Source organism: Salmo salar, chromosome ssa26 (assembly GCF_905237065.1).
Source record: "Salmo salar chromosome ssa26, Ssal_v3.1, whole genome shotgun sequence".
NCBI lineage: Eukaryota > Metazoa > Chordata > Actinopteri > Salmoniformes > Salmonidae > Salmo > Salmo salar.
The window spans coordinates 55,071,658-55,096,486 of NC_059467.1; the positions used below are offsets into that span (position 1 = coordinate 55,071,658).

Genomic DNA, 24,829 nt, shown 5'->3' on the forward strand with positions numbered 1-24,829 from the left:
TCTCTCCTGTCCCTCCTGTCTCTCCTGTCTCTCCTGTCCCTCCCTCCGTCTGTCCTGTCCCTCTCATCCCTCCTGTCCCTCCTGTCTCTCCTGTCTCTCCTGTCCCTCCTGTCCCTCCTGTCCCTCTCATCCCTCCTGTCCCTCCTGTCCCCCCTGTCCCTCTTATCCCTCCTGTCTCTCCTGTCCCTCCTGTCTCTCCTGTCCCTCCTGTCTCTCCTGTCCCTCCTGTCCCTCCTGTCTCTCCTGTCCCTCCCGTCCCTCCTGTCTCTCCTGTCTCTCCTGTCTCTCCTGTCTCTCCTGTCTCTCCTGTCCCTCCTGTCCCTCTCTGTCCCTCCTGTCTCTCCTGTCCCTCCTGTCCCTCCTGTCCCTCCTGTCCCTCCTGTCCTTCCTGTCTCTCCTGTCCCTCTCATCCCTCCTGTCCCTCCTGTCCTCTCCTGTCCCTCCTGTCCCTCCTGTCCCTCCTGTCCCTCCTGTCCCTCTCGTCCCTCTCGTCCCTCTCGTCCCTCTCGTCCCTCCTGTCCCTCCTGTCTCTCCTGTCCCTCCTGTCTCTCCTGTCCCTCCTGTCTCTCCTGTCCCTCCTGTCCCCCCCTGTCCCTCTCATCCCTCCTGTCTCTCCTGTCCCTCCTGTCCCTCCTGTCCCTCTCGTCCCTCTCGTCCCTCTCGTCCCTCTCGTCCCTCCTGTCCCTCCTGTCTCTCCTGTCCCTCCTGTCTCTCCTGTCCCTCCTGTCTCTCCTGTCCCTCCTGTCCCCCCTGTCCCTCTCATCCCTCCTGTCTCTCCTGTCCCTCCTGTCCCTCCTGTCTCTCCTGTCTCTCCTGTCCCTCTCATCCCTCCTGTCCCTCTCATCCCTCCTGTCCCTCTCATCCCTCCTGTCCCTCCTGTCCTTCCTGTCTCTCAGATACAACCAGATCAACGCCATATCGTTTGCGTGTCGAATGGGAGTGGAGCGCTGCAGGGTTCTCACCAGCGACTGGTTCAGAGAGTGGATGCTGAACCCAGACCACAACCCGTGAGTACCAAGCACAATTATTTGGGTTGCCATATCCCGGGACTTTCCCAAAATTCCCAGGTTTACCAGAAATCCCAGTTGGAAGATTCCTGGAATCAGGAAGGAATAGTCCTGCCCTTGAACAAGGCAGGTAACCCACTGTTCCTAGGCCGTCATTGTAAAAAATAATTTGTTCTTAACTGACTTGCCTAGTTAAATAAAAGTTAACTCCAATTATTTATTCTTTTAAATAAGCAGGAAAACCGGGACTCCTCCAACTGGCAATTTTGGGAAATGTAAACCAGCCTTTTACAACCCTAATGATGTATAGAGTTAACGTGATTGTTTTCCTTCTCTTAATGATGCTGATTTTGTGTTTATGTAACTCTTTATTGACAGGATTCACCCCAACCTGAAGACGACGGTGTACTGTAATGCGATCGCAGCAGGAGGGGTGGAGGAGTGGGACTTCGCTTGGACGATGTTCAAGAATGCAACAGTAGCCACAGAGGCTGCCAAGCTGAGATCTGCCCTGTCCTGTACCAAGGTTCCCTGGCTGCTGAACAGGTAGGTACAGAGGCTGCCAAGCTGAGGTCTGCCCTGTCCTGTACTAAGGTTCCCTGGCTGCTGAACAGGTAGGAACAGAGGCTGCCAAGCTGAGGTCTGCCCTGTCCTGTACTAAGGTTCCCTGGCTGCTGAACAGGTAGGAACAGAGGCTGCCAAGCTGAGATCTGCCCTGTCCTGTACTAAGGTTCCCTGGCTGCTGAACAGGTAGGTACAGAGGCTGCCAAGCTGAGGTCTGCCCTGTCCTGTACTAAGGTTCCCTGGCTGCTGAACAGGTAGGTACAGAGGCTGCCAAGCTGAGATCTGCCCTGGCCTGTACTGAGGTCCCCTGGCTGCTGAACAGGTAGGAACAGAGGCTGCCAAGCTGAGATCTGCCCTGTCCTGTACTGAGGTCGCCTGCCCTGGCCTGTACTGAGGTCGCCTGCCCTGGCCTGTACTGAGGTCGCCTGATCCATCTCACTGGTTTACAATAGGAAAAGGGAAAAGACATGTGTCCTCACCTGTCTGTGTGTTATTTGTAGATGTTTAACTCTGTAACTTGAAAGCCCTGATTGCTAGTGTCATTTTAAGATGGCAGCCATTTTGGCTCACTCACTACCCAAAACAGATGCAACTGGTTTCAAGTGGCCAAAACATGTCATGTGATCTCCTACTGCCATCTAGTGGACAAATTGGGAATGAGACAGGGGATATATTTACATCAATGGTAGAGACTTCCGCGTTCTCCTCATGTACCTTCAGAAAGTATTCATACCCCTTCACTTATTCCACATGTTGTTGTTACAGACGGAATTCAAAATTGTAATGAAATATTTTTGTTTCCTCACACAATACCCCGTAATGACAACGTGAAACCATGTTTTTAGAAATATCTAATTTACATGAGTATTTACACCTCTGAATCAATACTTTGTAGAAGCACCCTTGGCAGCGAGTAAGTCTCTAAGAGCTTTCCACACCTGGATTGTGCAACATTTGCCCATTATTATTTTTTTAATTCTTCAACCTCTGTCAAATTGGTTGTTGATCATTGCTAGACAACCATTTTCAGGTCTTGCCATAGATTTTCAAGTAGATAAACTTGGCCCCTCAGGAACATTCACTGTCTTCTTGGTAAGCATCTCCAGTGTCTTTTTGGCCTTGTGTTTTAGATTATTGTCCTGCTGAAAGGTGAATTCATCTCCCAGTGTCTGGTGGAAAGCAGACTGAACCAGGTTTTCCTCTAGGATTTTGCCTGTGCTTAGCTCCATTTCGTTTATTTTTTATCCTGAAAAACTCCCCAGTCCTTAAAGATTTCAAGCATACCCATAACATGATGCAGCCACCCCTATGCTTGAAAACATGGAGAGTGGTACTCAGTAATGTGTTGGGTTGGATTTGCCTTTTTTTTAATTTTTATTCCACCTTTATTTAACCAGGTAGGCCAGTTGAGAACAAGTCCTTTATTTAACCAGGTGGCCAGTTGAGAACAAGTCCTTTATTTAACCAGGTGGCTAGTTGAGAACAAGTCCTTTATTTAACCAGGTGGCTAGTTGAGAACAAGTCCTTTATTTAACCAGGTAGGCTAGTTGAGAACAAGTCCTTTATTTAACCAGGTAGGCCAGTTGAGAACAAGTCCTTTATTTAACCAGGTAGGCCAGTTGAGAACAAGTCCTTTATTTAACCAGGTGGCTAGTTGAGAACAAGTCCTTTATTTAACCAGGTAGGCTAGTTGAGAACAAGTCCTTTATTTAACCAGGTAGGCCAGTTGAGAACAAGTCCTTTATTTAACCAGGTTAGGCTAGTTGAGAACAAGTCCTTTATTTAACCAGGTAGGCTAGTTGAGAACATGTTCTCATTTACAACTGCGACCTGGTCAAGATAAAGCAAAGCAGTTCGACGCATACAACAACACAGAGTTACACATGGAGTAAAACAAAACATACAGTCAATATTACAGTAGAAAATAGAAAACAAAAAGTCTATATACAGTGAGTGCAAATGAGGTAAGTTAAGGCAATAAATAGGCCATGGTGGCGAAGTAATTACAATATAGCAATTAAACACTGGAATGGTAGGATGTGCAGAGGATGAATGTGCAAGTAGAGATCCTGGGGTGCAAAGGAGCAATATAAATAAATACAGTATGGGGATGAGGTAGTTGGATGGGCTGTTTACAGATGGGCTGTGTACAGGCGCAGTGATCTGTGAGCTGCTCAGACAGCTGGTGCTTAAAGCTAGTGAGGGAGATATGAGTCTCCAGCTTCAGTGATTTTTGCAGTTCGTTCCAGTCATTGGCAGCAGAGAACTGGAAGGAAAGGCGGCCAAAGGAGGAATTGGCTTTGGGGATGACCAGTGAAATATACCTGCTGGAGCACGTGCTACGAGTGGGTGCTGCTATGGTGACCAGCGAGCTGAGATAAGGTGGGGCTTTACCTAGCAGAGACTTGTAGATGACCTGGAGCCAGTGGGTTTGGCGACGAGTATGAAGCGAGGGCCAGCCAACGAGTGTACAGGTCACAGTGGTGGGTAGTATATGGGGCTTTGGTGACAAAACGGATGGCACTGTGATAGACTGCATCCAATTTGTTGAGTAGGGTATTGGAGGCTATTTTGTAGATGACATCGCTGAAGTCGAGGATCGGTAGGATGGTCAGTTTTACAAGGGTATGTTTGGCAGCGTGAGTGAAGGATGCTTTGTTGCGAAATAGGAAGCGGATTCTAGATTTAATTTTGGATTGGAGATGCTTAATGTGAGTCTGGAAGGAGAGTTTACAGTCTAACCAGACACCCAGGTATTTGTAGTTGTCCACGTATTCCAAGTCAGAGCCGCCCAGAGTAGTGATGCTGGACGGGCGGGCAGGTGCAGGCAGCGATCGGTTGAAGAGCATGCAATTAGTTTTACTTGTGTTTAGGAGCAGTTGGAGGCCATGGAAGGAGAATTGTATGGCATTGAAGCTCGTCTGGAGGGTTGTTAACACAGTGTCCAATGAAGGGTCAGAAGTATACAGAATGGTGTCGTCTGCGTAGAAGTGGATCAGAGAATCACCAGCAGCAAGAGCAACATCATTGATGTATACAGAGAAGAAAGTCGGCCCGAGAATTGAACCCTGTGGCACCCCCATAGAGACTACCAGAGGTCTGGACAACAGGCCCTCCGATTTGACACACTGAACTCTATCAGAGAAGTAGTTGGTGAACCAGGCGAGGCAGTCATTTGAGAATCCAAGGCTGTTGAGTCTGCCGATAAGAATGTGGTGATTGACAGAGTCGAAAGCCTTGGCCAGGTCGATGAATACGGCTGCACAGTATTGTCTCTTATCAGTAATGTCTCTTACAATTTAGCAGATTAACACTGGAGTGATAGATGAGCAGATGATGATGAGCACAGCTGCAGTGATTGGTTAGCTGCTCAGATAGCTGATGCTTAAAGTTAGTGAGGGAAATGTAAGTCTCCAGCTTCAGCAATTTTTGCAATTCGTTCCAGTCACTAGCAGCAGAGAACTGGAAGGAAAGGCGGCCAAAGGAGGTGTTGGCTTTGGGGATGACCAGTGAGATATACCTGCTGGAGCGCGTGCTACGAGTGGGTGTTGTTATCGTGACCAGTGAGCTGAGATAAGGCGGAGCTTTACCTAGCAAAGACTTGTAGATGACCTGGAGACAGTGGGTCTGGCGACGAATATGTAGCGAGGGGTTGTAGTGATAGGGGTTGCAACAATTTTGGCAGATAATTTTAGAAAGAGAGGGTCCAGATTGTCTAGCCCGGCTGATTTGTAGGGGCCCTGAATTTGCAGCTCTTTCAGAACATCAGCTATCTGGATTTGGGTGAAGGAGAAATGGGGAAGGCTTGGGCGAGTAGCTGTGGGGGGTGCAGAGCTGTTGAATGCAGTAGGGGTAGTTAGGTGGAAAGCATGGCCAGCCGTAGAAAAATGCTTATTGAAATACTCAATTATAGTGGATTTATCGTTGGTGACAGTGTTTCCTAGCCTCAGTGCAGTGGGCAGCTGGGAGGAGGTGCTCTTATTCTCCATGGACTTTACAGTGTCCCAGAACTTTTTGGAGTTTGTGCTACAGGATGCAAATTTCTGCTTGAAAAAGCTAGCCTTGGCTTTTCTAACTGCCTGTGTATATTGGTTCCTGACTTCCCTGAAAAGTTGCATATCACGGGGGCTATTCGATGCTAATGCAGAACGCCACAGGATGTTTTTGTGTTGGTCAAGGATAGTCAGGTCTGGAGAGAACCAAGGGCTATATCTGTTCTTAGTTCTACATTTTTTGAGTGGGGTATGCTTATTTAAGATGGTGAGGAAGGCATTTTTAAAGAATAACCAGGCATCCTCTACTGACAGGATGAGGTCAATATCCTTCCAGGATACCCGGGCCAGGTCAATTAGAAAGGCCTGCTTGCTGAAGTGTTTTAGGGAGCGTTTGACAGTGATGAGGGGTGGTTGTTTGACCGCGGACCCATTACGGATGCAGGCAATGAGGCAGTGATCGCTGAGATCTTGGTTGAAAACAGCAGAGGTGTATTTGCTTTAAACATAACACTTTGTATTCAGGACAAAAAGTTAATTGCTTTGCCACATTTTTTGCAGTTTAATTTAGTGCTTTGTTGCAAACAAGATGCATGTTTTGGAATAATTTTATTTTTACTGTACAGTCTTCCTTCTTTTTTTCTCAGTCAATTAGGTTAGTATGGTGGAGTATCTACACTGTTGATCCATCCTCAGTTTTCACCGATCACAGGCATTAAACTCTGTAATTGTTTTAATGGTGAAATCACTGTGCGGTTTCCTTCCTCTCCGGCAACTGAGTTAGGAAGGAGGCCTGTATCTTTGTAGTGACTGGGTGTATTGATACACCATCCAAAGTGTAATTAATAACTTCACCTTGCTCAAAGGGATATTCAATGTCTGCTTTTTTTCCCATGTTTACCCATCTACCAATAGGTGTCCTTCTTTGTGAGGCATTGGAAAACCTCCCTGGTCTTTGTGGTTGAATTTGTGTTTGAAATTCACTCCTCGACTGAGGGACCTTACAGACAATTGTATGTGTGGGGTACAGAGATGAGGTAGTTATTGAAAAAGCATGTTAAACACTATTATTGAACACAGAGTGAGTCCATGCGACTAATTATGTGACTTGTTCAGCACATTTTTACTCCTGAACTTCTTTAGGCTTGCTATAACAAAGAGGTTGAATTCTTATTGACTGCAGACGTTTCAACTTTTCATTTGTAATTAATTTGTAAAAAATTATCAAAAAACATAATTCCTCTTTGATATTATGGGATATTGTGTGTAGACCAGTGACCAAAAAAAAAAAATCTCAATTTAATTAATTTTAAATTCAGGCTGTAACACATCAAAATGTGGAATAAGTCAAGGGGTGTGAACTTTCTGAAGGCTCTGTATATCATCCCTGCATGTGAACAATTATTCCTGTAAAATACAAAATTACATTGCACAAGCCCCGCGCTTTTAAAAGGCTGTGTTTGCGCATGTTTAGAGCAACATCATTAATAAGTAAAAAAAATCGACTTAGTTCTACCCCCTCCACCGTCATCTTGATGAGAATCCCACACGAGATGATTCATAAATCCCTTTTTTTTGTGTTGAAACTGCAGGTATCTGGATTATTCCCTGGATCCAGCTAAGATCCGAAAGCAGGACTGCACCTCCACCATCAGCTACATCGCTGATAACGTGGTGGGGATGCCCCTGGCCTGGGACTTCATCAGGGCTAGGTGGAGCTACATCTATACAGAGTAAGTCTAGGTGGAACTCCATCTATACAGAGTAAGTCTAGGTGGAGCTACATCTATACAGAGTAAGTCTAGGTGGAACTCCATCTATACAGAGTAAGTCTAGGTGGAGCTACATCTATACAGAGTAAGTCTAGGTGGAGCTACATCTATACAGAGTAAGTCATCAGGGTTAGATGGAACTACATCTATACAGATTAAGTCATCAGGGTTAGATGGAACTCCATCTATACAGATTAAGTCATCAGGGTTAGGTGGAACTCCATCTATACAGAGTAAGTCATCAGGGTTAGATGGAACTACATCTATACAGATTAAGTCATCAGGGTTAGATGGAACTCCATCTATACAGAGTAAGTCATCAGGGTTAGATGGAACTACATCTATACAGAGTAAGTCATCAGGGTTAGATGGAACTACATCTATACAGATTAAGTCATCAGGGTTAGATGGAACTACATCTATACAGAGTAAGTCATCAGGGCTAGGTGGAACTCCATCTATACAGATTAAGTCATCAGGGTTAGATGGAACTACATCTATACAGAGTAAGTCATCAGGGCTAGGTGGAACTCCATCTATACAGATTAAGTCATCAGGGTTAGATGGAACTACATCTATACAGAGTAAGTCATCAGGGTTATGTGGAATGACATATTTACAGTGTAAGTCTAGATGTGGCTATTGCACATCATGTAACTTACCGTGAATATGTATCAGAGAAACGGACGTTTATTCACTAAGTAATGATGATAATAATAATAATAATAATAATAATAATGATAATATATCTCTGTATCCCTCTATCTGGTAGATATGGCAGTGGATCCTTCTCGTTCTCTAACCTCATCAACGGGGTGACCAGGAGATTCTCTACTGAGTTTGAGCTGAAGCAGGTTGGTACTGCGGCCTTGAGCTGAAGCAGGTTGGTACTGCGTCCTTGAGCTGAAGCAGGTTGGTACTGCATCCTTGAGCTGAAGCAGGTTGGTACTGCGGCCTTGAGCTGAAGCAGGTTGGTACTGCGGCCTTGAGCTGAAGCAGGTTGGTACTGCGTCCTTGAGCTGAAGCAGGTTGGTACTGCGGCCTTGAGCTGTAGCAGGTTGGTACTGCGGCCTTGAGCTGTAGCAGGTTGGTACTGCGGCCTTGAGCTGTAGCAGGTTGGTACTGCGGCCTTGAGCTGAAGCAGGTTGGTACTGCATCCTTGAGCTGTAGCAGGTTGGTACTGCGCCCTTGAGCTGAAGCAGGTTGGTACTGCGGCCTTGAGCTGAAGCAGGTTGGTACTGCGGCCTTGAGCTGAAGCAGGTTGGTACTGCGGCCTTGAGCTGATGCAGGTTGTTACTGCGGCCTTGAGCTGATGCAGGTTGGTACTGAGGCCTTGAGCTGAAGCAGGTTGGTACTGCGGCCTTGAGCTGAAGCAGGTTGGTACTGCGGCCTTGAGCTGAAGCAGGTTGGTACTGCGGCCTTGAGCTGAAGCAGGGCTGTTCAACTCTGTTCCTGGAGAGCTACCCTCCTGGAGGTTTATACTCCAACCCTGTTCCTGGAGAGCTACCCTCCTGTAGGTTTTCACCCTAACCCTGTTTCTGGAGTTCTACCAGCCTGTAGATTGTCAAAGGTTAGTGAAGACCTGGGCTGAAACCTCTCCAGGAAAAAGGTTGGAGTTAAAACCTACAGGAGGGTAGCTCTCCAGGAACAGGGTTGGAGTTAAAACCTACAGGAGGGTATCTCTCCAGGAACAGGGTTGGAGTTAAAACCTACAGGAGGGGTATCTCTCCAGGAACAGGGTTGGAGTTAAAACCTACAGGAGGGTATCTCTCCAGGAACAGGGTTGGAGTTAAAACCTCCAGGAGGGTAGCTCTCCAGGAACAGGGTTAGGGTGAAAACCTACAGGAGGGTAGCTCTCCAGGAACAGGGTTAGGGTGAAAACCTGCAGGAAGGTCGCTCTCCAAGAACAGGGTTGGGATGAAAATTTACAGTCGTGGCCAAAGGTTTTGAGAATGACACAAATATTAATTTCCACAAAGTTTGCTGCTTCAGTGTCTTTAGATATTTTTGTCAGATGTTACTATGGAATACTGCAGTATAATTACAAGCATTTCATAAGTGTCAAAGGCTTTTATTGACATTTACATGAAGTTGATGCAAAGAGTCAATATTTGCGGTGTTGACCCTTCTTTTTCAAGACCTCTGCAATCCGCCCTGGCATGCTGTCAATTAACTTCTGGGCCACATCCTGACTGATGGCAGCCCATTCTTGTATAATCAATGCTTGGAGTTTGTCAGAATTTGAGGGTTTTTGTTTGTCCACCTGCCTCTTGAGGATTGACGGTAGGCTTGACGGTATCTCAATTGAATCAACTTTAAATTCACACGGGATTGTCAAAGGTTCTCAATGGGATTAAGGTCTGGGGAGTTTCCTGGCCATGGACCCAAAATATCGATGTTTTGTTCCCTGAGCCACTTAGTTATCACATTTGCCTTATGGCAAGGTGCTCCATCATGCTGGAAAAGGTATTGTTCATCACCAAACTATTCCTGGATGGTTGGGAGAAGTTGCTTTCGGAGGATGTGTTGGTACCATTATTAATGGCTGTGTTCTTAGGCCAAATTGTGAGTGAGCCCACTCCCTTGGCTGAGAAGCAACCGCACACATGAATGGTCTCAGGATGCTTTACTGTTGGCATGACACAGGACTGATGGTAGCGCTCACCTTGTCTTCTCCGGACAAGCTTTTTTCCGGATGCCCCAAACAATCAGAAAGGGTATTCATCAGAGAAAATGACTTTACCCCAGTCCTCAGCAGTCCAATCCCTGTACCTTTTGCAGAATATCAGTCTGTCCCTGATGTTTTTCCTGGAGAGAAGTGGCTTCTTTGCTGCCCTTCTTGACACCAGGCCATCCTTCAAAAGTCTTTGCTTCACTGTGCGTGCAGATGCACTCACACCTGCCTGCTGCCATTCCTGAGCAAGCTCTGTACTGGTGGTGCCCCGATCCCGCAGCTGAATCAACTTTAGGAAACGGTCCTGGCCCTTGCTGGACTTTCTTGGGCGCCCTGAAGCCTTCTTCACAACAATTGAACCGCTCTCCTTGAAGTTCTTGATGATCCGATAAACGGTTGATTTAGATGCAATCTTACTGGCAGTAATATCCTTGCCTGTGAAGCCCTTTTTGTGCAAAGCAATGATGACGGCACGTGTTTCCTTGCAGGTAACCATGGCTGACAGAGGAAGAACAATGATTCTAAGCACCACCCTCCTTTTGAAGCTCCCAGTCTGTTATTCGAACTCAATCAGCATGACAGAGTGATCTCCAGCCTTGTCCTCGTCAACACTCACACCTGTGTTAACGAGAGAATCACTGACATGATGTCAGCTGGTCCTTTTGTGGCAGGGCTGAAATGCAGTGGAAATGTTTTGGGGGGATTCAGTTCATTTGCATGGCAAAGAGGGACTTTGCAATTAATTGCAATTCATCTGATCACTCTTCATAACATTCTGGAGTATTTGCAAATTGCCATCATACAAACTGAGGCAGCAGACTTTGTGAAAATGTATATTTGTGTCATTCACAAAACTTTTGGCCACGACTGTACATGACGGTAGCTCTCCAGGACAGGGTTGGAGTTAAAACCTACAGGAGGGTATCTCTCCAGGAACAGGGTTGGAGTTAAAACCTCCAGGAGGTGCATCTCTCCAGGAACAGGGTTGGAGTGTAAACCTACATGATGGTAGCTCTCCAAGAACAGGGTTGGAGTTAAAACCTCCAGGAGGGTATCTCTCCAGGAACAGGGTTGGAGTTAAAACCTCCAGGAGGCTATCTCTCCAGGAACAGGGTTGGAGTTAAAACCTCCAGGAGGGTAGCTCTCCAGGAACAGGTTATAACTCCAGGAGGGTAGCTCTCCAAGAACAGGGTTGGAGTTAAAACCTCCAGGAGGGTAGCTCTCCAGGAACAGGGTTGAACAGCCCTGGGCTGTGTCCTGTCCGTCCCACTGTGTTAGAGGTCTGTTTTAATAGAGCTGTATGATAATGCTTGGTGTCAAGTTTTATTTATACCCTTTCGCCATACCCAACGCTAGAACTACGATTACCTACGCAGAATGGCCATGTTAACTACCAACATTACACAGAGGTATGCAGCTCCGCCATTATAAACTCCCCGCTAGAACTACGATTAGCTACGCAGAATGGCCATGTTAACTACCAACATTACACAGAGGTATGCAGCTCCGCCATTATAAACTCACCGCTAGAACTACGATTAGCTACGCAGAATGGCCATGTTAACTACCAACATTACACAGAGGTATGCAGCTCCGCCATTATAAACTCACCGCTAGAACTACGATTAGCTACGCAGAATGGCCATGTTAACTACCAACATTACACAGAGGTATGCAGCTCCGCCATTATAAACTCACCGCTAGAACTACGATTAGCTACGCAGAATGGTCATGTTAACTACCAACATTACACAGAGGTATGCAGCTCCGCCATTATAAACTCACCGCTAGAACTACGATTACCTACGCAGAATGGTCATGTTAACTACCAACATTACACAGAGGTATGCAGCTCCGCCATTATAAACTCACCGCTAGAACTACGATTAGCTACGCAGAATGGCCATGTTAACTACCAACATTACACAGAGGTATGCAGCTCCGCCATTATAAACTCACCGCTAGAACTACGATTAGCTACGCAGAATGGCCATGTTAACTACCAACATTACACAGAGGTATGCAGCTCTGCAATTAAAAACTCACCGATAGAACGCAGGGTCGCCTGTTTACGTAGCTTATTGCATTCTGCATCGTATACGTACTTAAGGTATAGATTAGACTAGAGGTATATGTATGGTTGGTCTGTTTGTTGGGGGGGTATAGATCCAGTTTCATAAGGTATACATTAGACTAGAGGTATATGTATGGTTGGTCTGTTTGTTGGGGGGGTATAGATCCAGTTTCATAAGGTATACATTAGACTAGAGGTATATGTATGGTTGGTCTGTTTGTTAGGGGGGGTGTTCCCCCGTCTAAAATGAGTTAGAAACTACAACATTGTCGAGGTTGGTATTGTGATTTCTACCGTGTTTCTATAATTGCAGCTGAAGCAGTTTAAAGAGGACAATGCCGGTGTGGGGTTTGGCTCTGGGACGCTGGCTCTGGAGCAAGCTATGGAGAAGACTGCAGCCAACATCAAATGGGTGGCAGAGAACCAGGAGCAAGTTATGAACTGGTTCTCCAATGAATGTACCTGAAATACCCTCCGCTGCAGCGTCGCTCTACCAGGCCAATGGTGTTACTGAACCATCAGGGATATACAGACTGGATTAAAACAGACCAAAAAACATGGGGCTGGCATGTGTGTGTGTGTGTGTGTCCCAAATGGCACCCTAGTCCCTAAGGGCTCTGGTTAAATATGTAGTGCACTACATAGGGAATAGGGTGCTTTTTTGGGGACGGAGCGGTGCTGTATAATGATGAATTGGACCAAAATCATGTTGTTACTTGATTCATTTTGTGTGGTTTATGTGCATCCATTTTGGATTGTCAGTTGTTCATGTTCTCATGTTCATAAATGTCTGCCAATAAACGTTCAATTAATATCTTCAGGTTTTCAGTCTCCCTGGTATGTTCCCTTCTGTACCTTCAATCTCCCCCGGTATGTTCCCTCTCTGCTCCTTCAATCTCCCCGATATGTTCCCTCTCTGTACCTTCAATCTCCCTTCTGTACCTTCAATCTCCCCGATATGTTCCCGCTCTGCTCCTTCAATCTCCCCCGGTATGTTCCCTCTCTGCTCCTTCAATCTCCCCGATATGTTCCCTCTCTGTACCTTCAATCTCCCTTCTGTACCTTCAATCTCCCCGATATGTTCCCTCTCTGCTCCTTCAATCTCCCCCGATATGTTCCCTCTCTGTACCTTCAATCTCCCTTCTGTACCTTCAATCTCCCCGATATGTTCCCTCTCTGTACCTTCAATCTCCCCCGATATGTTCCCTCTCTGTACCTTCAATCTCCCCCGATATGTTCCCTCTCTGAACCTTCAATCTCCCTTCTGTACCTTCAATCTCCCCCGATATGTTCCCGCTCTGGACCTTCAGGTGGTTATTGGAAATCGGACACCGTTTCCTTCTTTACAGAAGGATGCACTGGATTTATATCAAAAAAGGACAATATCTCAGTAACTACGGTCAAAATATAAAATGACTTTTTTTTTTAAAGAACGTGTTTGCAGTTGTTATTGTGACTGACCGGCTTGATTTGGACTGATGTAGCAAGCAAATTGTGTTTTTTTACATCGGATAAAAGTGGAGATTCAGACCTAGTGGTATATCATACACTACAGTTGAGGAACAATGGGAAAGTAATTCTACTTTGGAAGTTGATAGATATGTAACCCCACTTTTGAGAAAATGGCTTTTGAATGTTTTGGAATCTACTGGAGAGCTCTTCTTTGTCTTCACCCATTCAGCATCATTCACACCCTCTTAAGCTTTAACCCCACACATCTCTTTAAGGATTCACATGAGAGGCCATGTGCTAAACAGAGTGATTATAGTAGTGTGCTAAACAGAGTGAGTACGGCAGTGTGCTAAACAGAGTGAGTACGGCGGTGCGCTAAACAGAGTGAGTACGGCGGTGCGCTAAACAGAGTGAGTACGGCGGTGCGCTAAACAGAGTGAGTACGGCGGTGCGCTAAACAGAGTGAGTACGGCGGTGCGCTAAACAGAGTGAGTACGGCGGTGCGCTAAACAGAGTGAGTACGGCGGTGCGCTAAACAGAGTGAGTACGGCGGTGCGCTAAACAGAGTGAGTACGGCGGTGCGCTAAACAGAGTGAGTACGGCGGTGCGCTAAACAGAGTGAGTACGGCGGTGCGCTAAACAGAGTGAGTACGGCGGTGCGCTAAACAGAGTGAGTACGGCGGTGCGCTAAACAGAGTGAGTACGGCGGTGCGCTAAACAGAGTGAGTACGGCAGTGCGCTAAACAGAGTGAGTACGGCGGTGTGCTAAACAACCAAAGATTTCAAGACTAAAGGTCGGTTTATACGACGTCTATCGACAGTTGTCGCCATGACATCATAAACATTCTATTGTCATCCGACATCAAACTTGTCGTTATGAAAGATTCCCCGGGAGGGGCGGTTCCCCTTTCAGCCCCGTAGGAAACACCAGGTAGGGAGGGGCGGTTCCCCTTTCAGCCCCGGAGGAAACACCAGGTAGGGAGGGGCGGTTCCCCTTTCAGCCCCGTAGGAAACACCAGGGAGGGAGGGGCGGTTCCCCTTTCAGCCCCGTAGGAAACACCAGGTAGGGAGGGGCGGTTCCCCTTTCAGCCCCGGAGGAAACACCAGGTAGGGAGGGGCGGTTCCCCTTTCAGCCCCGTAGGAAACACCAGGTAGGGAGGGGCGGTTCCCCTTTCAGCCCCGGAGGAAACACCAGGGAGGGAGGGGCGGTTCCCCTTTCAGCCCCGTAGGAAACACCAGGTAGGGAGGGGTGGTTCCCCTTTCAGCCCCGTAGGAAATACCGTGTAGGGACCTCAACACTTTATACAGGGAAATACCTCAACACTTTATACAGGGAAAGACCTCAACACTTTATACAGGGAAAGATCTCAACACTTTATACAGGGAAAGACCTCAACACTTTATACAGGGAAAGACCAACATTTTATACAGGGAAAGAACTCAACACTTCATACAGGGAAAGACCAACATTTTATACAGGGAAAGAACTCAACACTTCATACAGGGAAAGACCAACATTTTATACAGGGAAAGATAACACTTTAAACAGCGAAATATTTCAAAACTTTATACAGCGATAGACTTCAACACTTTATAAAGGGAAAGATTTCAGTACTTTATACTTTATTCAGCCCCTTAAGGCAACACCAGGTAGGGAGGGGCGGTTCCCCTTTCAGCCCCGGAGGAAACACCAGGTAGGGAGGGCGGTTCCCCTTTCAGCCCCTTAAGGCAAGCACCAGGTAGGGAGGGGCGGTTCCCTTGCTGCCCCTTATTAAGGCAAGCACCGGGTAGGGAGGGGCGGTTCCCTTGCTGCCCCTTATTAAGGCAAGCACCAGGTAGGGAGGGGCGGTTCCCTTGCTGCCCCTTATTAAGGCAAGCACCGGGTAGGGAGGGGCGGTTCCCTTGCTGCCCCTTATTAAGGCAAGCACCGGGTAGGGAGGGGCGGTTCCCTTGCTGCCCCTTATTAAGGCAAGCACCGGGTAGGGAGGGGCGGTTCCCTTGCTGCCCCTTATTAAGGCAAGCACCAGGGTCTTGAACTGGAGGGACATTACTCAGAGAGTTCATCACTGCCAGATTATATCTGACAGTCAACAGTTCTGTGTGGTTTTATTTGGAAGTTAGGAGAGAGAGCATGTCAGAAGGTCATGGGTCATACATGTTAGGGTTAGGGATCAAATCCATCCCCGCTCTGGTACACATGTGTCTGTTAGGGTTAGGGATCAAATCCATCCCCGCTCTGGTACACGTGTGTCTGGAATACACTGAATGCTGGTTGGGTTAGGGTTAGGGATCATCCTGTTGTTGCAGGAATTTTCCAGCACAGCAGGAAATGTAAATAGGACTGTATACGAGGTTGAAAAACACATCAGAAGTTTGTGATTTCCACTTTTCAAATGATTTTCTTAGATTTTTCCCTAATGAAAAATGTACCAACCCCTACAGATTAAAAAAATAAATTATAATCCACAATACAATTTACATTTCCTGTTGCTGCAGTATTATTTTCCTTCTTTAGCACACTGGCTCAAATTATGATACGACATCTGTACAGTATGAACAGCTGGGACACAACAAACTGCACCCTGGGAAAGATCTGAACACTTTAGACAGGGAAAGACCTGGACACTTTATACAGGGAAAGACCTCAACACTTTATACAGGGAAAGACCTGAACAGTTCTACAGAGAAAGACCAGAACACTTTATACACCGAAAGATTTCAAAACTTTATACAGCAAAAGATTTCAACACTTTATAAAGGGAAAGCCCTCAAAACCTTATAGGTCTCAACACATTATATAGGGAAATAGCTCAACACTTTATACAAGGAAAGATCACAACACTTTATAGGGAAAGATGTCAACACTTTATACAGGGAAAGACCTCAACTTTATTCAGGGAAAGATTTCAACACTTTATACAGGGAAAGATCTCAACACTTTTTATACGGGGAAAAATTTCAACACTTTATACAGGGAAAGACCTGAACACTTTATACAGGGAAAGATCTCAACACTTTATACAGGGAAAGACCTCAACACTTTATACAGGGAAAGACCAACATTTTATACAGGGAAAGAACTCAACACTTCATACAGGGAAAGACCAACATTTTATACAGGGAAAGATAACACTTTAAACAGCGAAATATTTCAAAACTTTATACAGCGATAGACTTCAACACTTTATAAAGGGAAAGATTTCAGTACTTTATACTGGGAAAGGCCTCAACACTTCATACAGGGAAAGATCTGAACACTTTATACAGGGAAAAACCAACACTTTATACAGGGAAAGATTTCAGTACTTTATACAGGGAAAGACCTCAACACTTTATACAGGGAAAGATCTCAACACTTTAAACAGGGAAAGATCTCAACACTTTATACAGGGAAAGACCTCAACACTTTATACAGGGAAAGATCTCAACACTTTAAACAGGGAAAGATCTCAACACTTTATACAGGGAAAGACCTCAACACTTTATACAGGGAAAGACCTCAACACTTTATACAGGGAAAGATCTCAACACTTTATACAGGGAAAGATCTCAACACTTTAAACAGGGAAAGATCTCAACACTTTATACAGGGAAAGACCTCAACACTTTATACAGGGAAAGATCTCAACACTTTATACAGGGAAAGACCTCAACACTTTATACAGGGAAAGACCTCAACACTTTATACAGGGAAAGATCTCAACACTTTATACAGGGAAAGATCTCAACACTTTATACAGGGAAAGAACTCAACACTTCATACAGGGAAAGATCTCAACACGTTATACAGGGAAAGACCTCAACACTTTATACAGGGAAAGACCTGAACACTTTATACAGGGAAAGACCAACATTTTATACAGGGAAAGATAACACTTTAAACAGGGAAATATTTCAAAACTTTATACAGCGATAGACTTCAACACTTTATAAAGGGAAAGATTTCAGTACTTTATACTGGGAAAGGCCTCAACACTTCATACAGGGAAAGATCTGAACACTTTATACAGGGAAAAACCAACACTTTATACAGGGAAAGATTTCAGTACTTTATACAGGGAAAGACCTCAACACTTTATACAGGGAAAGATCTCAACACTTTATACAGGGAAAGACCTCAACACTTTATACAGGGAAAGACCTCAACACTTTATACGGGGAAAGATTTCAACACTTTATACAGGGAAAGACCTGAACACTTTATACAGGGAAAGACCTCAACACTTTATACAGGGAAAGACCTGAACACTTTATACAGGGAAAGACCTCAACACTTTATACAGGGAAAGACCTGAACACTTTATACAGGGAAAGATCTCAACACTTTATACAGGGAAAGACCTCAACACTTTATACAGGGAAAGACCTCAACACTTTATACAGGGAAAGATCTCAACACTTTAAACAGGGAAAGATCTCAACACTTTATACAGGGAAAGATCTTCTATCCAGATACAGGAAGGAAGGATAAAGTACAATAGCTTGTCAGCAATCTGTTATCCATCCATCTTTATGACTATTGACTACAACTCTCAGGTTGTCTAGGGCTGGGGGATCAACTATTAACCTGGTGTATTGTGGGAGTTCCTCAGAGGGCATAAATAAGAAACACATTCCCCTCTGGGTCCATCTAGGTCTCTCTCTTTCTGTCTTTCTGTCTATCTGTCAGTCAGTCATTACACTACCCTCAGAGAGACAGATATCAGTCTGTTACAGACATGGGGAAAGGATTCTTCATCAGCAAAACTTTGGGGATAGTTGGTGTGATCGTGGGGACTGGAGTGGTGGCCACCATCATCGCCCTGTCAGTGGTCTATAGCCAGGAGAAGGCTAAGAACCTGGAGGCAGTGAATCCCCCCACTACTCCCTCCACTCCTAAAGACCCCTGGGAAAACTACAGACTGCCTGACTCCCTGTCTCCTGTCTCCTACAACATCACCCTCTGGCCTCGACTGGTTGCCAACGCCTCTACTGGCCTCTACATCTTCACAGGACAGTCAGATGTGATGTTCCGGTGTGAGAAGGAAACAGATCTGATCCTCATCCACTGTAACAAGCTGAACCTGACTCTGTTCAGCCTGACTGGCCTGGATGGAGCGACTGCTCCCACCATAAAGAAAAGCTGGCTGGAGGTTCCTACTCAGTTCTTAGTGATCCAGCTGAATAGTAATCTGATGGCAGGGAGACAGTATGAGCTGTACACGGAGTTTATAGGAGAACTGGCTGATGACCTGGGAGGCTTCTACAGGAGTGAATATACAGAGGGGACCAGTCCCCAGGTGAAAAAGTAAGCAAAACATTTTTTTTTTTTTTTTTACATTTTAGTCATTTAGCAGACGCTCTTATCCAGATCGACTTGCAGTAGTGAATACATACATTTCATTTTTGAACTGGCCCCCCGTTGGAATCAAACCCACAACCCTGGCGTTGCAAACACCATGCTGGCTGTTGCACACACCATGCTGGCGTTGCGAACACCATGCTGGCGTTGCCAACACCATGGTGGCGTTGCGAACACCATGCTGGCGTTGCGAACACCATGCTGGCGTTGCGAACACCATGCTGGCGTTGCGAACACCATGCTGGCGTTACCAACACCATGGTCTACCAACTGAGCCACAGGCTCATCATTTAGAAGCCACGTATTACCTTAAAAACAGTGTCAGATGTCGCCTAACGGACGACACTGTTGTTCATCTGAAGTACTTTAACTGATTGGAATGATTGAAAATTACGCTTTTGTTCGTTAAACTTATTCTATAAAATTTCTCTGAAATCAAATAACAAATTTGACAGATCAATGTGATTTGCTTCTAAATTGCTTTAATCACCATTGAATATTGGCAGGGTAGTGCTGCTGGCTGCAGTTTATTAGAGGAGTTGGAGGTGTGGCTGGGAGGTGTGGCTTAAACAATGAATTTGGGAGGTCATTACGCTTTTTAGAACTGATTGAAAGTTCTAAATTGCTTTCAACCCATCATGCGCCTTGCCACCCCGTCAGAGTGGATGTCATTCAAGTGAAACGCTTCTGTTGTATTCGCCAAGCAGAGTTTTGCTTGTACACTGCCTGCACTGAATCTGTAATGATACTTAGAAACTTGGTTAAGGGATTCCTTTGTTTAGACGTCTCCATTTGGCTACAACGGTTCGAATCCTCGAGCTGATTAGGTGGTGAATCTGCCGCTGTGCCCCTGGCGAGGCCCTTAAAAGGATCTGCCCCTTTTTTTTTAATAATTTTAAATTTTTCGTCCAAAATGACATACCCAAATCTAACTTCCTGTAGCTCAGGCCCTGAAGCAAGGAAATGCATTTTCTTGGTACCATTTGAAAGGAAACACTTTGAAGTTTGTGGAAATGTGAAAGGAATGTAGGAGAATATAATGCAATAGATCTGGTAAAAGATAATACAAAGAAAAATAAACAACCGTTCTTTTGTATTTTTTTTGTACCATAATTTTTGAAATGCAAAAGAAAGGCCATAATGTATTATTCCAGCCCAGGTTCAATTTAGCTTTTGGCCACTAGATGGCAGCAGTGTATGTGCAACGTTTTATACTGATCCAATGAACCATTGCATTTTTTTTTTGTTCCAAATTTTGTATCAAATGTGCCTAATTTGTTTATTAATAACTTTTCATGTTCAAAACTGTGCACTCTCCTCAAACACTAGCATGGTATTCTTTCACTGTAATAGCTACTGTAAATTGGACAGTGCAGTTAGATTAACAAGAATTTAAGCTTTCTGCCCATATCAGATATGTCTATGTCCTGAGAAATTCTCTTGTTACTTACAACCTCATGCTAATCGCGTTAGCCTACGTTAGCTCAACCGTCCCGTGGAAGGGACACCGATCCCGAAGAAGTTTAAACCCCAACTGCTCTGGATAGGAGAGTCTGTGTCCCTGAGCAGAGTAGTAATTAATGTTATTGAACCAGTGTAGTAATTAATGTTATTGAATCAGTGTAGTAATTAAGGATATTGAACCAGTGTAGTAATTAATGTTATTGAACCAGTGTAGTAATTAAGGATATTGAACCAGTGTAGTAATTAATGTTATTGAACCAGTGTAGTAATTAATGTTATTGAACCAGTGTAGTAATTAAAGTTATTGGACCAGTGTAGTAATTAATGTTATTGAACCAGTGTAGTAATTAATGTTATTGGACCAGTGTAGTAATTAAGGATATTGAACCAGTGTAGTAATTAATGTTATTGAACCAGTGTAGTAATTAATGTTATTGGACCAGTGTAGTAATTAATGTTATTGAACCAGTGTAGTAATTAATGTTATTGAACCAGTGTAGTAATTAATGTTATTGAACCAGTGTAGTAATTAATGTTATTGGACCAGTGTAGTAATTAATGTTATTGAACCAGTGTAGTAATTAATGTTATTGAACCAGTGTAGTAATTAATGTTATTGAACCAGTGTAGTAATTAATGTTATTGAACCAGTGTAGTAATTAATGTTATTGAACCAGTGTAGTAATTAATGTTTTTGGACCAGTGTATTGTTTAATGTTGTTGGACCAGTGTATTGTTTAATGTTGTTGGACCAGTGTAGTAATTAATGTTATTGGACCAGTGTAGTAATTAATGTTATTGAACCAGTGTAGTAATTAATGTTATTGAACCAGTGTAGTAATTAATGTTATTGAACCAGTGTAGTAATTAATGTTATTGAACCAGTGTAGTAATTAATGTTTTTGGACCAGTGTATTGTTTAATGTTGTTGGACCAGTGTATTGTTTAATGTTGTTGGACCAGTGTATTGTTTAATGTTGTTGGACCAGTGTATTGTTTAATGTTGTTGGACCAGTGTATTGTTTAATGTTGTTGGACCAGTGTATTGTTTAATGTTGTTGGACCAGTGTATTGTTTAATGTTGTTGGACCAGTGTATTGTTTAATGTTGTTGGACCAGTGTAATGTTTAATGTTGTTGGACCAGTGTATTGTTTAATGTTGTTGGACCAGTGTAGTAATTAATGTTATTGAACCAGTGTAGTAATTAATGTTGTTGGACCAGTGTATTGTTTAATGTTATTTAACCAGTGTATTGTTTAATGTTTTTGGACCAGTGTATTGTTTAATGTTGTTGGACCAGTGTATTGTTTAATGTTGTTGGACCAGTGTATTGTTTAATGTTGTTGGACCAGTGTATTGTTTAATGTTGTTGGACCAGTGTATTGTTTAATGTTGTTGGACCAGTGTATTGTTTAATGTTGTTGGACCAGTGTATTGTTTAATGTTGTTGGACCAGTGTATTGTTTAATGTTGTTGGACCAGTGTATTGTTTAATGTTGTTGGACCAGTGTATTGTTTAATGTTGTTGGACCAGTGTATTGTTTAATGTTATTTAACCAGTGTATTGTTTAATGTTGTTGGACCAGTGTATTGTTTAATGTTGTTGGACCAGTGTATTGTTTAATGTTGTTGGACCAGTGTATTGTTTAATGTTGTTGGACCAGTGTATTGTTTAATGTTGTTGGACCAGTGTATTGTTTAATGTTGTTGGACCAGTGTATTGTTTAATGTTGTTGGACCAGTGTATTGTTTAATGTTGTTGGACCAGTGTATTGTTTAATGTTGTTGGACCAGTGTATTGTTTAATGTTGTTGGACCAGTGTATTGTTTAATGTTGTTGGACCAGTGTATTGTTTAATGTTGTTGGACCAGTGTAGTAATTAATGTTGTTGGACCAGTGTATTGTTTAATGTTGTTGGACCAGTGTATTGTTTAATGTTGTTGGACCAGTGTATTGTTTAATGTTGTTGGACCAGTGTATTGTTTAATGTTGTTGGACCAGTGTATTGTTTAATGTTGTTGGACCAGTGTATTGTTTAATGTTGTTGGACCAGTGTATTGTTTAATGTTGTTGGACCAGTGTATTGTTTAATGTTGTTGGACCAGTGTATTGTTTAATGTTGTTGGACCAGTGTATTGTTTAATGTTGTTGGACCAGTGTATTGTTTAATGTTGTTGGACCAGTGTATTGTTTAATGTTGTTGGACCAGTGTATTGTTTAATGTTGTTGGACCAGTGTATTGTTTAATGTTGTTGGACCAGTGTATTGTTTAATGTTGTTGGACCAGTGTATTGTTTAATGTTGTTGGACCAGTGTATTGTTTAATGTTGTTGGACCAGTGTATTGTTTAATGTTGTTGGACCAGTGTATTGTTTAATGTTGTTGGACCAGTGTATTGTTTAATGTTGTTGGACCAGTGTATTGTTTAATGTTATTGAACCAGTGTAGTAATTAATGTTGTTGGACCAGTGTATTGTTTAATGTTGTTGGACCAGTGTATTGTTTAATGTTGTTGGACCAGTGTATTGTTTAATGTTGTTGGACCAGTGTATTGTTTAATGTTGTTGGACCAGTGTATTGTTTAATGTTGTTGGACCAGTGTATTGTTTAATGTTGTTGGACCAGTGTATTGTTTAATGTTGTTGGACCAGTGTATTGTTTAATGTTGTTGGACCAGTGTATGTAATTAATGTTGTTGGACCAGTGTATTGTTTAATGTTGTTGGACCAGTGTATTGTTTAATGTTGTTGGACCAGTGTATTGTTTAATGTTGTTGGACCAGTGTATTGTTTAATGTTGTTGGACCAGTGTATTGTTTAATGTTGTTGGACCAGTGTAATTTGTCGAGGAATTGATTGAACGGCTTGTACCACAATAGACAGGTACAAACCAAGGTTACACATCAACTCTGAACAAGATGGAAAAAAAATAGGTGCATTTACAGGAAGTGATATTTAATATTCAACTGAACTTTGGCCTTTACAGGGACTTGAGTCATTGACTTTTAATCAACTTATTCGTTGACGTTGATCCAAAGAGTAATTTAACCCTGTAACACAGAGTGCCGATTAATGATTAATTACTGTCGTCAAATCAAAATCACCCTTTATTTGCCATATACACAGGGTACAGGGTAGTGTATAAACGACATGTTTACTACCAGCTTTCCTCTGGAAATCACCTGTTAATGTAAATACCACACAGGAGGTTGGTGGGGTGGAGAGAAACAGGCTCGTTCTAACGACTGGAGCGGAGCAGGTTGAACGGTAACAAATACATCAAATGGGTTGTGTTTTGATGCCGTTCCATTCGCTCCGTTCCGGACATTATTATGAGCCGTCTCAGCAGCCTCCTGTGGCGGTTTACAATGAGAGCAGTTCAATATGCTCCTTGCACGGTGTCTTCTGAACATTCTGACCAGTTTACCACCCCGGGGTAAATCATTTACGGTCCGCTTCAACTGATAATAAATTGCACAAGCGTTTCGCTACACTCGCAATAACATCTGTTTATTAACCACGCGAGACGATAAAATGTGATTTGATAAGAGTCTTATCCAACAGCGACTATAATATGCAATATGAATGTATTGATCCTGCTCTCAGAGTTACTATGTCTAAACTCTAACAGTCTACTCCTCAGTACTGTAGTGATACCAATATATATATCAATAATAGCTACAATATGAATGTATTGATCCAGCTCTCAGAGTCACCATGTCTAAACTGTACCAGTCTACTCCTCAGTACTGTAGTAATACCAATATATATATCAATAATAGCTGCAATATGAATGTATTGATCCAGCTCTCAGAGCCACTATGTCTAAACTGTACCAGTCGTCTCCTCAGTACTGTAGTGATACCAGTTGCTCTGTGTGTTGGTAGAGTCGTTGCCACCACTCAGATGCAGCCTGTGGACGCCAGGAAAGCCTTCCCCTGCTTTGATGAACCTGCCATGAAGGCAGTGTTCCACATGACCCTCCTCCACGCGCACGGAACAGTGGCTCTGGCCAATGGCATGAATCTAGGTAAGCATGGAACCCTGATCTCTGGCCAATGGCATGAATCTAGGTAAGCACGGAACCCTGATCTCTGGCCAATGGCATGAATCTAGGTAAGCACGGAACCCTGATCTCTGGCCAATGGCATGAATCTAGGTAAGCACGGAACCCTGATCTCTGGCCAATGGCATGAATCTAGGTAAGCACGGAACCCTGATCTCTGGCCAATGGCATGAATCTAGGTAAGCACGGAACCCTGATCTCTGGCCAATGGCATGAATCTAGGTAAGCACGGAACCCTGATCTCTGGCCAATGGCATGAATCTAGGTAAGCACGGAACCCTGATCTCTGGCCAATGGCATGAATCTAGGTAAGCACGGAACCCTGATCTCTGGCCAATGGCATGAATCTAGGTAAGCACGGAACCCTGATCTCTGGCCAATGGCATGAATCTAGGTAAGCACGGAACCCTGATCTCTGGCCA

General features: G+C 44.0%; 2 protein-coding genes across 3 annotated transcripts in view; both read left to right on the forward strand.

Moving 5' to 3' along the window:
- The window catches only part of LOC106588075 (aminopeptidase N), a 64,494-nt gene extending 51,591 nt beyond the window's left edge, over positions 1–12,903 (forward strand). The window contains exons 18-22 of the mRNA XM_014176742.2: positions 897–1,007; positions 1,386–1,553; positions 7,156–7,296; positions 8,108–8,189; positions 12,397–12,903. Coding sequence (XP_014032217.1) covers positions 897–1,007; positions 1,386–1,553; positions 7,156–7,296; positions 8,108–8,189; positions 12,397–12,549 — 655 coding nt within the window. The 3' untranslated portion in view covers positions 12,550–12,903. The remainder of the gene's footprint in view (positions 1–896; positions 1,008–1,385; positions 1,554–7,155; positions 7,297–8,107; positions 8,190–12,396) is intronic.
- Positions 12,904–18,146: 5,243 nt separating this feature from the next.
- The window catches only part of LOC106588063 (aminopeptidase N), a 47,655-nt gene continuing 40,972 nt past the window's right edge, over positions 18,147–24,829 (forward strand). For both annotated transcript variants that reach the window (XM_045708629.1, XM_045708630.1), the window contains exons 1-2: positions 18,147–18,822; positions 24,229–24,371. In XM_045708629.1, the coding sequence (XP_045564585.1) occupies positions 18,254–18,822; positions 24,229–24,371 (712 nt within the window). In that variant the 5' untranslated portion in view covers positions 18,147–18,253. The remainder of the gene's footprint in view (positions 18,823–24,228; positions 24,372–24,829) is intronic.